At 45.6% G+C, this 14,253-nt stretch overlaps 1 protein-coding gene across 4 annotated transcripts in view; it reads left to right on the top strand.

Annotated features, from left to right (window-relative positions):
* Nucleotides 1-14,253, top strand: part of USP7 (ubiquitin specific peptidase 7) — a 69,368-nt gene that overhangs the window by 18,809 nt on the left and 36,306 nt on the right. For 2 of the 4 annotated variants that reach the window (XM_024349753.3, XM_016929384.3), the window contains exon 2: nucleotides 12,940-13,044. In XM_024349753.3, coding sequence (XP_024205521.1) covers nucleotides 12,940-13,044 — 105 coding nt within the window. Of the gene's footprint in view, nucleotides 1-7,447; nucleotides 7,568-12,939; nucleotides 13,045-13,778; nucleotides 13,954-14,253 lie in introns of those variants that run through there. The other 2 variants (XM_016929385.3, XM_054668157.2) reach the window with 2 other exon arrangements.

Below are 14,253 nucleotides of genomic sequence, written 5' to 3'. Positions count from 1 at the left end.
AGACATTTAAGAGAGGAAGCTGCTAGTTAGTTGCCAAGGTGTAAATGGACCTTCCAGGCCACAAATAGCCCAGGCAATTCCTTTGTTCTGGCCTCCTCCTGACTCCAGGCGGGCAGCTGTTGCACCCCCTCCCTCAGCTGCCAAGTGGGTGTCAAGCCTCAGCCAGTATTTTGGCTGTGCTTTTTTTTTGCACCTCTGTTGCTCTGCGTATTTTTGCTTTTGTTTTAAGAGTAATGCATATTCCCGGAAACATTCAAACATGCAAGCAAAAAGGCAAGAAGTAGAGTTTCTGTTCCTCAGAGGGAACTACCATTATATACTTGATGTATTATGGATATTGTCCTAGTTCATCCTTTTTTGTTTGTTTTTAATTTTAGAGACTGGGGTCTCCCTGTGTTTGCCCAGGCTGGTCTTGAACTCCTGTATACTGCCTCCCCCGCACCTTATAGTTTTGCTTTAAAACCCAGTTATTGTAGAATAAGCAATAAAATAAATTTAATAGAGAAATGAAATTTTAAAAACCAAAATGTTTTCCTGTAAAAAATTAAACTTATGTTTAAAGTTATGCATCAGTGCAGGAAGCACTGTTTGTGTTTATCCCCCAGCATGAATGCTCATTTTCTTGGGGAATGGGTTTTTGTGGTAACATTTCAAAATGAGTGAAAGGACATTCAACATTTTGGTTTTAATACGTATTGCCTTTGGGAAGGACAGTTGACTCTAGAAAAGTGTGTTCCCGCCAGCCATTCGACTCTACCCATATGCTAGACCTTCAGTACTGGTGGGCATCTCCATTGCTTTTCACCATTAATCCAGCAGAGGAAGAGTGGTATCCCATGTTAACGAGGGAAGTGGAGCCTGTTGGTTAGTCGTTTGTGTTTCTCATGGCATTGGGGCCCTGCATTCTCGGTGTTGATCCTTTGGCTCTTGTGTGTCACAGATCTCCATCCAGGTAGGGGCATCCCTTGCCCTAACTGCGTCTGTGCAGCTCGGTTCCGGCCGTGCGTGCTGCAACTTCTACTGCAACTTTGTGCTGCACAGTTGAGCAGATAATCCTGTTTCTTTTGCGGAGCAAACCATACATGTAGAAGCAGTACAGGCGTAATTATAAGCTCTTTACTTGTGCTGTATTTTAAACCCCTCTCAGTGCACAACACAGCATTAAAACCAATCATCAGTGTTTGGACAGGCACTTTTGGTAGTTAGGATGATCTCTAGGGAACAGATGATTTTTACATAATGAAGCTAAACTGAAAGCTCCAAACAAATAGTTTTATTTAAGGATCACATATTATATGTGGCCTTCTTTGGGGCTTGGTTTTCATATAGCTAATTTACATCAGGATTATTTCAGCATATAGAGCAAAGCGTCAAAGTGGGTCCACTTTGAACACTCAGGCTCCACTGCCTTAAAGCCAGGTGGTCGGCTGACCTCAGGGCCCGCAGTGCCTGAAAAGGCACAGAACTGAAGGCAACCTAGCTTAGTAGGACAGGACTGTCCCCTGGAAATGGCTTTCCAGCCAGCCTAATGAGGGTGCATATGGCCAAATAACTGGAGGGTATAAAATCACAAAGTGGACGTGGTGGCTCATGTCTGTAACCCCAGCACTTTTGGAGGCCGAGCTGGGAGATTGCTTGAGGCCAGGAGTTCAAGACCAGCCTGGACAACGTAGTGAGACCCAATCTCTACAAAAAATACAGAAACTAGCTGAGTGTGGTGGTGTGCGCCTGTAGTCCCAGCTACTCAAGAGCTTGAGGTGGGAGGATTGCTTGAGCCTGGGAGGTCATGGCTGCAGTGAGCCATGGTGGCACCACTGCACTCCAGCCTGCCCAACAGAGCGAGACCCTGTCTCAAAAATAAATAAGCCGTAAGCCAAATATTGTTAATAAGACCAGAAGGATTCAGAGTTACTTAGGAGGGCCCCCGTTTTAGAGTACACAGGGATCTACTTTGACAGGCTGGGGTGAGGTGCACGTGGTCAGACCCTTACAGTCCTGCAGAACAGCAAAGGAGCTTGTCAGGAGACCCCTAGCATGTGATAAGGGTGGGACAGACCCCACTGCTGTGATATTTGGCAAGGGCTGGTACCAGGATTCCCATGCTGGGGCTGTCTCAGGTCCGACAGACTCTCCACTGGGCATCCCAGTCACCCCGAGTGTCCCAGTACCTTCCAAGGACATGGATGGCTTCCTGTTCATTGGGTGGAGCACCTGCTGGGAGGGAACATTTTAGAGTGAAATTAAGAATGTTTATCATGGCCTTCAAGGCCCTCCATAGCTTTGGCCCTGCCCACCTTCCCCTTCCCACTGCCCTGTTCCTGTTCGCTCTACCTGGACTGCACTTTTCCATCTCTGGCCGGCAGGCTTCTTGCCCTCTGTGCTTGCCACAGAGCTTGCCACTCTGTGCTTGCCAGTTGTCTCCTCCTTCATGACTAAGGGACATGAACCAGCCCTGTGGCTGTCACTATGTGCCGTTTGCCCTCTATTGCAATGATCACCAAGGGACTTGCCTCCCACTTCCTAGTGAGCACCAGGAGACCAGGGGGCGTGTCCACCCAGTTCCCTACCGAACCCTGGGGCCAGCCATGCTCGGAGCACATACAAGTTACTGGACATGTCGGTTGACCTGCGAGAAGTGGGTGGGCTCTGCTGAAATGCGGCTGGAGATACGTGCCTTTACCCCTCAGGTCCTTCCTGCCTGGAAAAGTAACGTATTAGGCTACAGAATAAAATGTTTTCTTTGTTAAAAATTTGTTAACTGCAGACTGCAGGATATGTAGGGTATGTCCACACTTTAGGGGATGCATGAAATCCTAGCTAATGGTAGCAGCTTAGAAAGGTGCTTTCAGGGTTATTTTTGAGCATAGTTAATTTTTCCACTTAGGTTCATGTTCTGGAATTGGCTCCTTCCAAGAGGTTTCAGGTATCCAGTCAGGCACAGAGGGCGTGAGGGCTGGGAAGTATTTGGTGGTGGGGCGGGGGGGCCTCATGGGCATGGGGCATGGGCCCCATGTGAATTGGGCAGCAGCTCCTTGGCAAACATGGGCAGTGTGGCCTGGCCAGCACCTACCACTTTCCAATCAGTGGCTGGAAGGTGAACCTTGAGTCCCTGAGTGCTGGACGAGAAGAAGGGTCCTGGAGTGGGAGGAGAGAGAATTCTTTCCTGCTATTCCTGACTTTATTGTATCCTATTATGACCTTCACCCCCACTTGATTACCTCCAGGTTCTGGAGACTGTATATATTCCAGGTTCTGGACACTGTATATAAGCGATTCTCCTGCCTCAGCCTCCCAAGTAGCTTGGATTACAGGTGTGCGCCACCATGTCCGGCTAATATTCCAGGGCCCTACCTGAAGCCAGCTTGAGCTTCACCTAGGAGAGGCCTCGCAGAGGGGATTGATCTCACTCCACAGCCTCTGATCTTTCCCACTCCCTGGAAATGTCCAGAAGATGGCGGTCAGGAGCTTCTTAGGGAGTGCGGTAACTCCGTCTTTTTTGACTGCCACCATCGTCCCTGTTTCTGTGGATGCCTCGGGAGCTTACAGGCTCCCACCTCTCCCGTCCTGATGCAGGGGCCATTGCTGTAACTGCCCCACCTCCCGCCCTGGGTTACCTGGTCCCAAGGTAACCCCTGCCCTCCCACTCTGATCAACAGCCTTGATGGTGGCGCTCAGCTTCTTGGACATTCCTAGTACACCTTCTGCCTCTCGTTGTGTTCAAGAAGCCGAAGAGTTCTCCTGAGCACTGTGCTGGAGGCTGGTCCTGTGCTGGAGCTCACCAGAGCATTTGGCGGTGTTCTGGTTCTTGGATAACAGTGTTGACATTTGCCATTGGACAAAGCATGGTTAGCTACTTGCAGAGGCCAGATGTGTATATGACCTGGCTGTAGGATGCCTAGACAGGTGACCTGGCTATAGGATGCGTAGACAGGTGACCTGGCTATAGGATGCGTAGATAGGCAGCAGGATGGGGAGCCACAGGACAGAGCTGTTTGTGAGAGCATCATTTGGAGTCACAAAAATAAAGGAAAAACCTGGATGGAAACAGCCTTTTTTTTTGGAGACAGAGTCTTGCTGTGTCACCCAGGCTGGAGTTCAGTGGCATGATCTCAGCTCACTGCAACCTTCGCCTCCCTGGTTCAAGCAATTCTTGTGCCTCAGCCTCCCAAGTAGCTTGGATTACAGGCATGTGCCACCATGCTCGGCTAATTTTTGTATTTTTAGTAGAGTCAGGGTTTCACCGTGTTAGCCAGGATGGTTTCAATCTCCTGACCTCATGATCTGCCCTCCTTGGCCTCCCAAAGTACTGTGATTACAGGCGTGAGCCACCGCGCTCGGCCAGAAACAGTCTTCTTTAGGGGAGTGGTTGATAAATCATGACAATGTTTTGGAGTTATTAAACTTACCCACGTAATGTGAATAGTATATGTGTTTTCCTTCATGAGAAAAAGTGCATGAGCAATGTACATGATATGTACATATGAACATTACATTGAGAATGCCTGGAGGCGAAACATTCATGGTTTCCTTCATGTTAGCACTCAGGGAAGGCCAGTTGATTTCTCCTTATTCATGTCTGCATTGTTGCGAGCTAACATTTGCTTGCTTGTGTTTACTTCTTTCAGAACTCAAAAGTAGAAATAAATAGAAACCAGGACCAGTCCAATATTTTCATAGCAGCTTTATTTGTGAATTTCCTCTATCTGGAAAGGACCCAGATGTCAGCAAGTGAATGGTCAAATGGCAGTCCATCCCTGCCATGATATCCTAGAATACCGGAGAAAGGAACAACTCATTCCACACTGTGTCCATTTATATAGCATTGGTGAAATGACAAGATCCCAGAGATGCAGAACATATGAGGGTTGCCGGGGATGATGGGGGAGCACGCATGCCGGGGTGGGTGGTCATAACAGGGCCACTGGAGGGATCCTTGTGGTGTTGGAACTGTTCAGGATCTTAAGTGGTGGTAGTGGACACACAAATCTACACACAAAATAAAATTGCAGAGAACTAAATACATGTAAGTACATGTAAATGTGGAGAAATCTTCATTGGGTTGGTGGGTTACATCAGGACCCTGGCTGTTGATACTGTAGGCAGGGTAGTTTTGCAAAGTGGTGCTGTAAGGGGAAACTAGGAAAAGGGTACGGGATCTCTCCCTGTCCCTTGGTATTAATGGTGGATTGGTTCCAGGACCCCTCTCAGGGTGTCAAAATCCACAGATGCTCAAGTCTTCCTCATATGAAACAGTGTAGTATTTGCATATAATCTTCACACATCTTCCTGTATAGTTTAAATTATCTCTAGGTGGCTTATAATATCTAATGCAGTGTAAATGCTATGTAAATAGTTGGTAGACTATTGTTTTGGGAATAATGACACGGAAAAAAATCTGTACATGTTTAGTACAGACTCCCCCGTCCCCCCAATTTTTTTTTTTTTTTTTTGAGACGGAGTCTTGCTGTGTCGCCCAAGCTGGAGTGCAGTGGTGCGATCTCCGCTCACTGCAACTCTGCTTCCCAGGTTCATGCCATTCTCCTGCCTCAGCCTCCAGAGTAGCTGGGACTACAGGTGCCTGCCGCCGTGCCCAGCTAAGTTTTTGTGTTTTTAGTAGAGATGGGGTTTCACCATGTTAGCCAGGATGGTCTCGATCTCCTGACCTTGTGATCCACCTGCCTCGGCCTCCTACAGTGCTGGGATTACAAGTGTAAGCCACTGTGCCTGGCCCCCCGAGTGTTTTTGTTGTGCAGTTTGTTGAATCCACAGATGTGGAAGACTGACTGTATTATTTCTTTCTTTTTTTTTTTTTTTTGACTGTATTATTTCTTAAGACTGTGTGAATCTACAGTTATCTCAAAGTTTAATCAAGAAAAGTTTAATCAAGTCAGTATAGTATAGTGTAGTAGCAGTCCTACAGGAATCCAGGTTATTTTGGGAATATCCATATTTAAAAGCATATGTAGTCAAAGAACTTCAGCCTTCTCGGAGTGTCGTGCCTGTTTGCTCAGGACTTTTCCATTCTTCCTGCCTAGGGCCTCTTGTGGCAGTGCTTTTGCCAGTCCAGCTGTGACTCTGGTCTGGTGACATAGGGAGGATATTCTGCCCTACCTTACCCTGGGGCCAGTGACGATTACCTGAGAATTGTACAAGGCCTGGCACATAATAGGGGCTCATTGGAGTTACTGATTCATGAAATACTTAAGCAGATGGTAGTTCCTTCTCACGTGGTCAGTATTTTCTCTCCCCCTCTTGCTCCCACATAGATGCAAGCTCCCCAGACTGGCTACAGGTCTCCTGAGCAATTCTCTTGTCCAGTTGTCTCCTGGCTTCTGTGTGGGAAGTGTTTTGTGTTTCAGCTCCCAAACTGCTTTTTTGTCTGCCTTGAATTGCTTGAGAATTTACGCCGTGCTCTATGTAGGTGCATAATGCTGACATTTTTCCCTTTCTGTTTTTTTGTAGCCTATTTAGAGACAGGGTCTTGCTTTGTTGCCCAGGCTGGAATGGCAGTGGTGCAGCCCCTGCTCACTGCAGCCTTTACCTCCCACCTCAGCCTCCCAAGTGGCTGGGATTACAGGTGTGCACCACCACACCCAACTTATTATTTTTTGAGACAGAGTTTTACTCTGTCACCCAGGCTGGAGTGCAATGGCGTGATCTCAGTTCACTGCAACCTCCGCCTCCCAGGTTCAAGTGATTCTCCTGCCTCAGCCTCCTGAGTAGCTGGGATTACAGGCATGCGCCACCACGTCTGGCTAATTTTTGTATTTTTAGTAGAGATGGGGTTTTGCCATGTTGGCCAGGCTGGTCTCAAACTTCTGGCCTCAGGTGATCCGCCCGCCTCAGCCTCCCAAAGTGTTGGGATTACAGGCGTGAGCCACCCTGCCTGGCCCAGATTGCTTATCTTATACACGTCGTTTCCTGTTAATCCTTTTTTTAAAAAAGACAGTCTCACTGTGTTGCCCAGGCTAAAGGGATCTTCCTGCCTCAGGGTCCTAAGTGCCTGGGATTACTGATGTGTGGTAAGGTGCCCTGAAATTTTTCATTTACATCAATTATTCCTCCTGCTTGTTAGGCTGAGAGGGCATTCTACTTTGCCTTTTTAAAATTAGCTTTTAATTTTGGAGTAATTCTAGATGTACAGAAAAGTTGCAAAATTATGACAGAGCGCCTGTGTGCCCCCCACCGACTTTCTTGGGTTGTTAACAATTTATATCACCAGTGTTTGATACAGTGTTTTAAACCAGAGTTTGTCACAGCCAAGGAACTGGCATTGGTGTGTTGTTAACCAAAGTCAGATTCTTTCAGAGTTTCACCAGTTTTTCCATTAATATCCTCTTCTGTTCCTGGACTGCCTTATCTAAGTTGAGGTTGCTTGAATGTTTCTGGTCCTAAAGACAAGGCTTCTGTGGGATGCTTTAAAAAATAAAAAAGAATGCTGAGGTAGAGCTCCTAGAGATTCTATGCAGTCACTCTGATGTGGGTGAGAGAACCTCCCCCATCCCCCAGCAGACGCCACTGCAGAGCCATGCAGAGATGGCTGGGAACCACAGGCTTGGGCTCGAAGGTGAGTCAGGTTTTCAGGTTGAGCTCCTTATGCTGGTGATGGATGGAGATAACCAATACTGACATGTCTCAGCCAGACTTCTGAAGTATATTTGGGGCTATGCATCTAGACATTGTATCAGTAAAATTTATATAAAGATCACTGCTTTCTAGTTTACCTCTGTAGCCTCTATTTTAAGTCATATATTTAAATGGATCAGTGTGGGGAGAGGAGATGAGGTGTCAAGAGAGGACCATGCAGAAGCCAGAGGGAGTTCAAGGTGAACTGATGGGGGCGGGGTGAGATGGGCTGTAGGGCGCCATGTGAGCCACCCAGAGACCAGATGTTGGCCCATGCGTATCTGCCGTAATAACAGCTGTAGTTTTGATCACTAGGTTGTTACTAGTGGAAGGATCTGGGGGGCTGAGTGGAGACACCTGTGACTCAGAGGCTGAGCTGGGTCTTCATGGACAAGGCACCACCTGGTGGCGGCAGGACATGGACTCTTAGTTTCAACACACCAGGGTTGTATTGTGTTCGCAACCCCCGCCCCCTGCCAGCTTTTTGGGGGAGGATTGATAAATCTTCGTGAAGTGGCAGAAAATATGAAAGCCAGCCAATTGGAATCTTGCTTATTCTGATCTGTTATCTCAGGGGTTAGATTCGCGTGCTGAAGTGGTCTACGTAACTTCCATAGCGATTGGGAGGTGTTCTCTGGTGGGGTAGCAGTTCTGTGTTATGACATCACAAATGGAATTCACGGGGAGGAAAGCTGGGTATAGCCGTTAAGTGCCCAGTAGAGCAGGTGGGAATATAGGCCCTGGAACTAGCCAGGGAGCCTACTTGGTGTTTCGAAAACATATTTTCTGCCTTTTCATATACATATTGCGTTAACAGGCCTAGCAATCACCAATAATGGAGACTGTCTTCTATTTCTGGGTGGGATATGCGTATTATGGGATGGTGATTGCTTTATTTCCTATAGACGTTTTTCATCCAGGGCTTGTCTATTTGACATTGCACATTGTCACTTGTGTTTGCCAAACATGTCCCCAGTCTTATTTGAGATAATTTTGTGTCAAAAATAGTGCCATATCCCGGGCATGGTGGCCCACGCCTGTAATCCCAGCACTTTGGGAGGCCGAGGTGCGCAGATCACCTGAGGTCAGGAGTTCGAGACCAGCCTGGCCAACGTGGTGAAACCCCATCTCTACAAAAATACAGACAAATTAGCTGGGCATGATGGCAGTTGCCTGTAATCCCAGCTACTCAGGAGGCTGAGGTGGGAGAATCACTTGAACCCAGGAGGCTCGAACTTAGGAGGTTGCAGTGAGCCGAGGTCACACTATTGCACTCCAGCCTGGGAGACAGAACGAGACTCTGTCTCAAAAAAAAAAAAAAAAAAAAAATTAGTGCCTTAGCTCAAGTGTTTGGCCAAATCAGTCCCCATGTCTTAAAAACTTCCGAAAAGGTGGCATATAAAACTTGGTATTACATCACTCTTACATGGCAGTAAATGTATGTGCATGCCAATCTTGTACATCTGTCTTGAACAATAAAAGAAGGCAACCTTATCGTTTAGGCTATTTCTTGAAGTCTAGTACAGATTTCTTGTGTGTGTGGCTATCCTGTGCTTTCATCATTTACTTCTGGACCAGGGATTTACCATGTCTTAATTAAAATTTTAATCCTCTTGCGGAACTAACTCATTTATGAGGAGCTTTTAAAAATGGGATCTCCTGCCCCTGGGAGCTGGGCTGGAATCACCTTGGTGGCTGCTTGGACACCCATAGGGCTGTTGGTGGCCAGGACCCACCCCTTATGTACTCGGTGGCCAACCAGTGGCCTTTTGCCATTTCACAGCCACTGGCCTTGATCACTTTCTCTGCACCTGTCAGGTGGAAAATTGCAGATTGGCCACACCAACTCAGATGTGTTAATTTGGATGTAAAAGCTGGGGTCTTGCTCAGATTCTGCTGCAACCGCAGACCTCTGTCTGCTTTGCGTTTTCAAGGCCAACTGCAGAGAAGCCCTAACTTCACACTAGAACCATTTCAGAAAATAATAGGCTTTCTTTAGTCATCACACTGCAATTAATCCCACTGCTGAAAAATGGGGGGTAGAGCTTACGCATTTCCCCCACCCCATCCTGTAAGATGTTATGCGCTCTTGAATTGATCTTGGTTTTTATTATTGCTGTAACTTTTGGAGACAATGCAGTCTCTCTCAAGTCACCCAAAGAAGCCCTTCTTTGAGCTCTAATCTGAATTCACTTGTGTCTCAGTCTGATTTCACTGGACCTCATGAAACCATAACCTGTACCTCAGAATTACAGAGCAGTTGTAGAGTTCGATTATTTTCCACACTTTAGACTGCTTACACTTACATGTGATCCTGATTTTAGACATGAAGTTTTATGTACAGAAAATGAGCCCTCATTTTTGCATCCATGCATTAAAACCATGTTTTAAAGCTATTGTCATAGGATAAGTTTGAACCAAGGAAGTTAAAAGTACTGGGTGTACCTCTAGCAAATTACTTTTAAGATTTATAGGCCAGGCGTGGTGTTTCACGCCTGTAATCTCAGCACTTTTGGGAGGCCAAGACTGGCAGATCACTTGAGGTCAGGAGTTTGAGACCAGTCTGACCAACATGATGAAACCCTGTCTCTACTAAAAATACAAAATTAGCCAAGCGTGGTGGTACACACCTGTAATCCCAGCCACTTGGGAAATGGAGGCAGGAGAATCGCTGGCACCCTGGAGGCAGAGGTTGCAGTGAGCCGAGATCTCGCCACTGAACTCCAGCCTGGGCAACAAGAGCGAAACTCCATAAAAAAAAAAAAAATTCCATTGGAATGTGCCATAATAGGCCTTCATAGGTTTTTTTTTCCTATTCAGTTAGTACATAAATATATTCTTAAGTTTAAATATACATGTTACTTCTTAAAAATTTTTCATCTTTAAATGTCGCAGATAAGGCACTATCCTGCTTTGTCCATCCCCAGCCCCGTTCCCTTCTTGCCTCCTCCACTTTCTAGGGCCAGTCACTGTCCTTGGTTTACAATTTATGAATCTCATAAAACTTTTTAAAGATTTGATGTAGTTGTAGGAAAATGAATGTGGATGAAAGACATTTCAGAGTACCTGATTTTTCTTTTCTTTCTCTTTTTTAAATTTAGCATGTATATTTGATTTAGAGCATATTTGAGCTAGTTAACCAGCAAAAAGACATTTTTCCTTCTCTTCATCCTGTGTCTTGAGTGTACATCTGAGTTCTTTTCCTTAACCCCCTTCCACAATATTTCTGTCAAGACATGATGGTCTAGGGACTAGTTTAGAAGTATGTGTATATGTTTTCAGAAATAAGCTTTAAAAATAATAATAAATTGAGACGAGGTCTCACTATGTTTCCCTGGCTGGTCTCAAACTCCTGGGCTCAAGCAGTTCTTCCATCTCTGCCTCCCAGAGTGCTAGGATTATAGGCAATGAGCCACGGGTCGGACCAGAAATAACTTTTAATGCATCATTAATTAAGTGTATTAAGAGACTGTCAAGACTGAAATTGATCTTTAATGTCTTAATCTTAAACGTCTGAGCGGTAATACCTGTTTCTTGGTATTTTGAATGTTTTGAGATGCTTGGGTGGTGGGGAGCACCATTTTATTCAGGAATTATTGGAGAGGTTTATGATGTAATCTAAGCGTTGGGGTTTTGGAGAGTTGCTGGAGGGGGAAGCGAGCATGGCACTGTCCGTGGTGCTGAATCAGATTGGTTGCTGGTTCGGATGGCAGAAAGGCTCTGAAATTGTGAAGGCCACACACACAACTACCTGGCTGTTAAAAAGCACATCTCCTGTATGCAGTTGAGATTCTTAATTTCTGTTGGTGTCCAATGCACCAGGGAAAGCCGACTGTGTAGGCAACCGTTGGGCCAGCATTAGTTGCAGTGAGCTATTCTAATATGGGGAAAAACAAATTGATTTAAATGGGACGTGTGAACCTAGGTAAAACCTAAAAGTCCTGCTGTGATTATTCTGCTTGTAGAATAACCACCTGTGTGAGTGTGAGAAATTTATGCTTTAAACTTAATGAAAAGTGATTGGAATGTTGTAATTTACACCTTATTTGCCAGTGGTAACTTAAAATGTTTTGAATCCGAACTTGAGTTATATGTGTTTTTCAGCCCAAGCATTTAGCACGCATTTAGAGTGATAAAACAATTTTATCCTTTCCTAAACACTTTCCAGGATCTTTACATAATTATACAGGAATTGTCCACTGACACCTTGAGGATGATGATTTGATGTTTTAAGACACTGGCGTGGGTGGGCGATCCCAGCACTTTGGGAGGCCAAGGCAGGTAGATCACTTGAGGCCAGGAGTTCGAGACCAGTTGACCGACATGGTGAAACCACATCTCTACTAAAAATACAAAATTAGCTGGGCGTGGTGACACATGCTTGTAATCCCAGCTACTCAGGAGGCTGAGGCAGGAGAATAGTTTGAACTGGAAAGGCAGAGGTAGCAGTGAGCTGAGATTCCGCCACTGCACTCCAGGCTGGGGGACAGAGTGAGACTCTGTCTCAGAAAAAAAAAAAAAAGATACTGGCATGTGTTCATGATGAAAACGTTTAAAATATTTGTTTTAATGTATACCATTTGCGTATGTTCAGTAATCTTCACAACAAAATTGCCTGTAGAATTGTTTTAATTACTAGGAAACCTATAGTAAAATAATAACTTTGCATGATTAGATAAAGGTTCTTTACGCTGATTAGCTATTGTAAAGTAAGAACTACCTAAGGAATTTTTTTTTTTTTTTAATTTGAGTCTCACCCTGTCGGCCAGGCTGGAGTGCAGTGGTATGATCTTGGCTCACTGTAGCCTCCGCCTCCTGAGTTCAAGTGATTTTCATTCCTCAGCCTGCCGAATAGGTGGGATTGCGGGCATGCGCCACCACACCCAGCTAACTTTTGCATTTCTAGTAGAGACGGGGTTTCACCATGTTGGCCAGCCTAGTCTCGAACTCCTGGCCTCAGGTGATCTGTCCGCCTTGGCCTCTCAAAATGCTAGGATTACAGGCATGAGCCACCATATCTGGCCTACATAAGAGATTTTACATAAAAAGTTTTGTGCAGAATATCATTGCAAATAAAGCAAATTATAGTGTGGTATAGCATGTTTTCAAATTCCATTTAGTGTTTTGAAACAGTGAAAGTTTGTATGTAGTAAACATTAGTATAAATATTTTTTGGATTAGAATGAATCTTTATTGTGGTACAATTGGAATTTATTAATGATTAGACAACATCAAAAGTATAAGTTTATATTTTGCTTATTCTATTAAAGCCATGAATGTAAAACCCGTGGAATTTCTTTTTCTTCTTTAAAGCGGGAGATACAGATGACCCACCAAGAATTACTCAGAACCCTGTGATCAATGGGAATGTGGCCCTGAGTGATGGACACAACAACGCGGAGGAGGACATGGAGGATGGTAAGTGCCTGTGGTTCGCCTCCTCGCAGCGGGCGGAAACTTGTCAGAAAACAGGTTCAGATCCATGCTTTTTCCTTGGGTACTTCTGAGCATAGCTAGTTTTCAGGAGGCTGTAACTGAGGAAAATCCTGTTTGGGTTTTGAGTTTCAAGATTGCCTACACCATTTCCAGGTAAGTAGAGTCTCCCTAGCCTAGGCAAGGAGGTGTAATGTAGGTTTAAATTTAATAGGTGGGTATTTACTCCTGCCTGCAGGTCTCCAGCCACTGCTAGTATTGGGAACAACAAGCATGTCTTACTCTCCTTCCTGTTTGTTTGCAGCAAGATACGTGCAGACATTGGAACTTGGCTTTCCATTGCATTCTCATTGCAGGGTGTATATCAGTTGATGATAGCTATGAATCCCTCCCCGCTCCTGTTAGGGATGAAATCAGATTCAAGCTTTGGCCTTCATTCTCCCTCACTGAGTTTTGGTCTATAGCTTCTCTGTGAGAAAGCATACTCATATGTATGTGCATGGACATTTTTTGTGTAGGAAATCAGTTTTTTTCTTCCGAGACCATTCCTTCTTTAAATTTATCAAATTAGTGACCTCAGTATTTGCACAGTCACACTTGTGAGTAGGGAGCAGCCAGTAATTGCAGTATGCAGCCCCTGGAGTCTTGAGTGTAATATGAAACCATGTTCTGTCAAAAAGCATGTCCATCAATCCTCATGAGGGTTGTGTCCTTCCCAGGGGAGTAACGGGGCAGTTGAAAGAAACCATCAGTCACGGGCTGCACCACCAGAAGGACTGCTGTTCAGACCTCCTGCCAAAAGTTCAGCCTCCATGAGAAACTGCAGCCGTAGTTGAGAGTTCTCTCACAGTGCGGTTTACCCCTGGCAGCTGGCTGAGGCAATATCTGAGGAAGGTAAAGAGGCGTGGTCTAAACCCGCTGCTTTGTTACCTGTGGAGTGCGCTTTCCACCGTAGACGAGGGCAATGGTGTGGGTGTGGTCTCGCTGGTTGTTGGGCTTTTGGAGGTTTTACTTTAGACATCAGAGATGCCGAAAGCGGTTGAGTGAGTGTATTTGGGAAGGCATGGCCAGCACTGAGGCGCTAGGTGTGCGTTTGGGATCAATTCTAGCCACTTGTGTAGCAGTGACAGGCCCTGCCCTATCGGAGCATTCCGGGTCTAGTTCCCACAGAGCAATCTGTTCCAACATTTCCCT

The sequence above is a fragment of the Pan troglodytes genome, chromosome 18 (assembly GCF_028858775.2).
Source record: "Pan troglodytes isolate AG18354 chromosome 18, NHGRI_mPanTro3-v2.0_pri, whole genome shotgun sequence".
Classification (NCBI taxonomy): domain Eukaryota; kingdom Metazoa; phylum Chordata; class Mammalia; order Primates; family Hominidae; genus Pan; species Pan troglodytes.
This window is presented reverse-complemented; position numbering and strand designations above follow the sequence as displayed.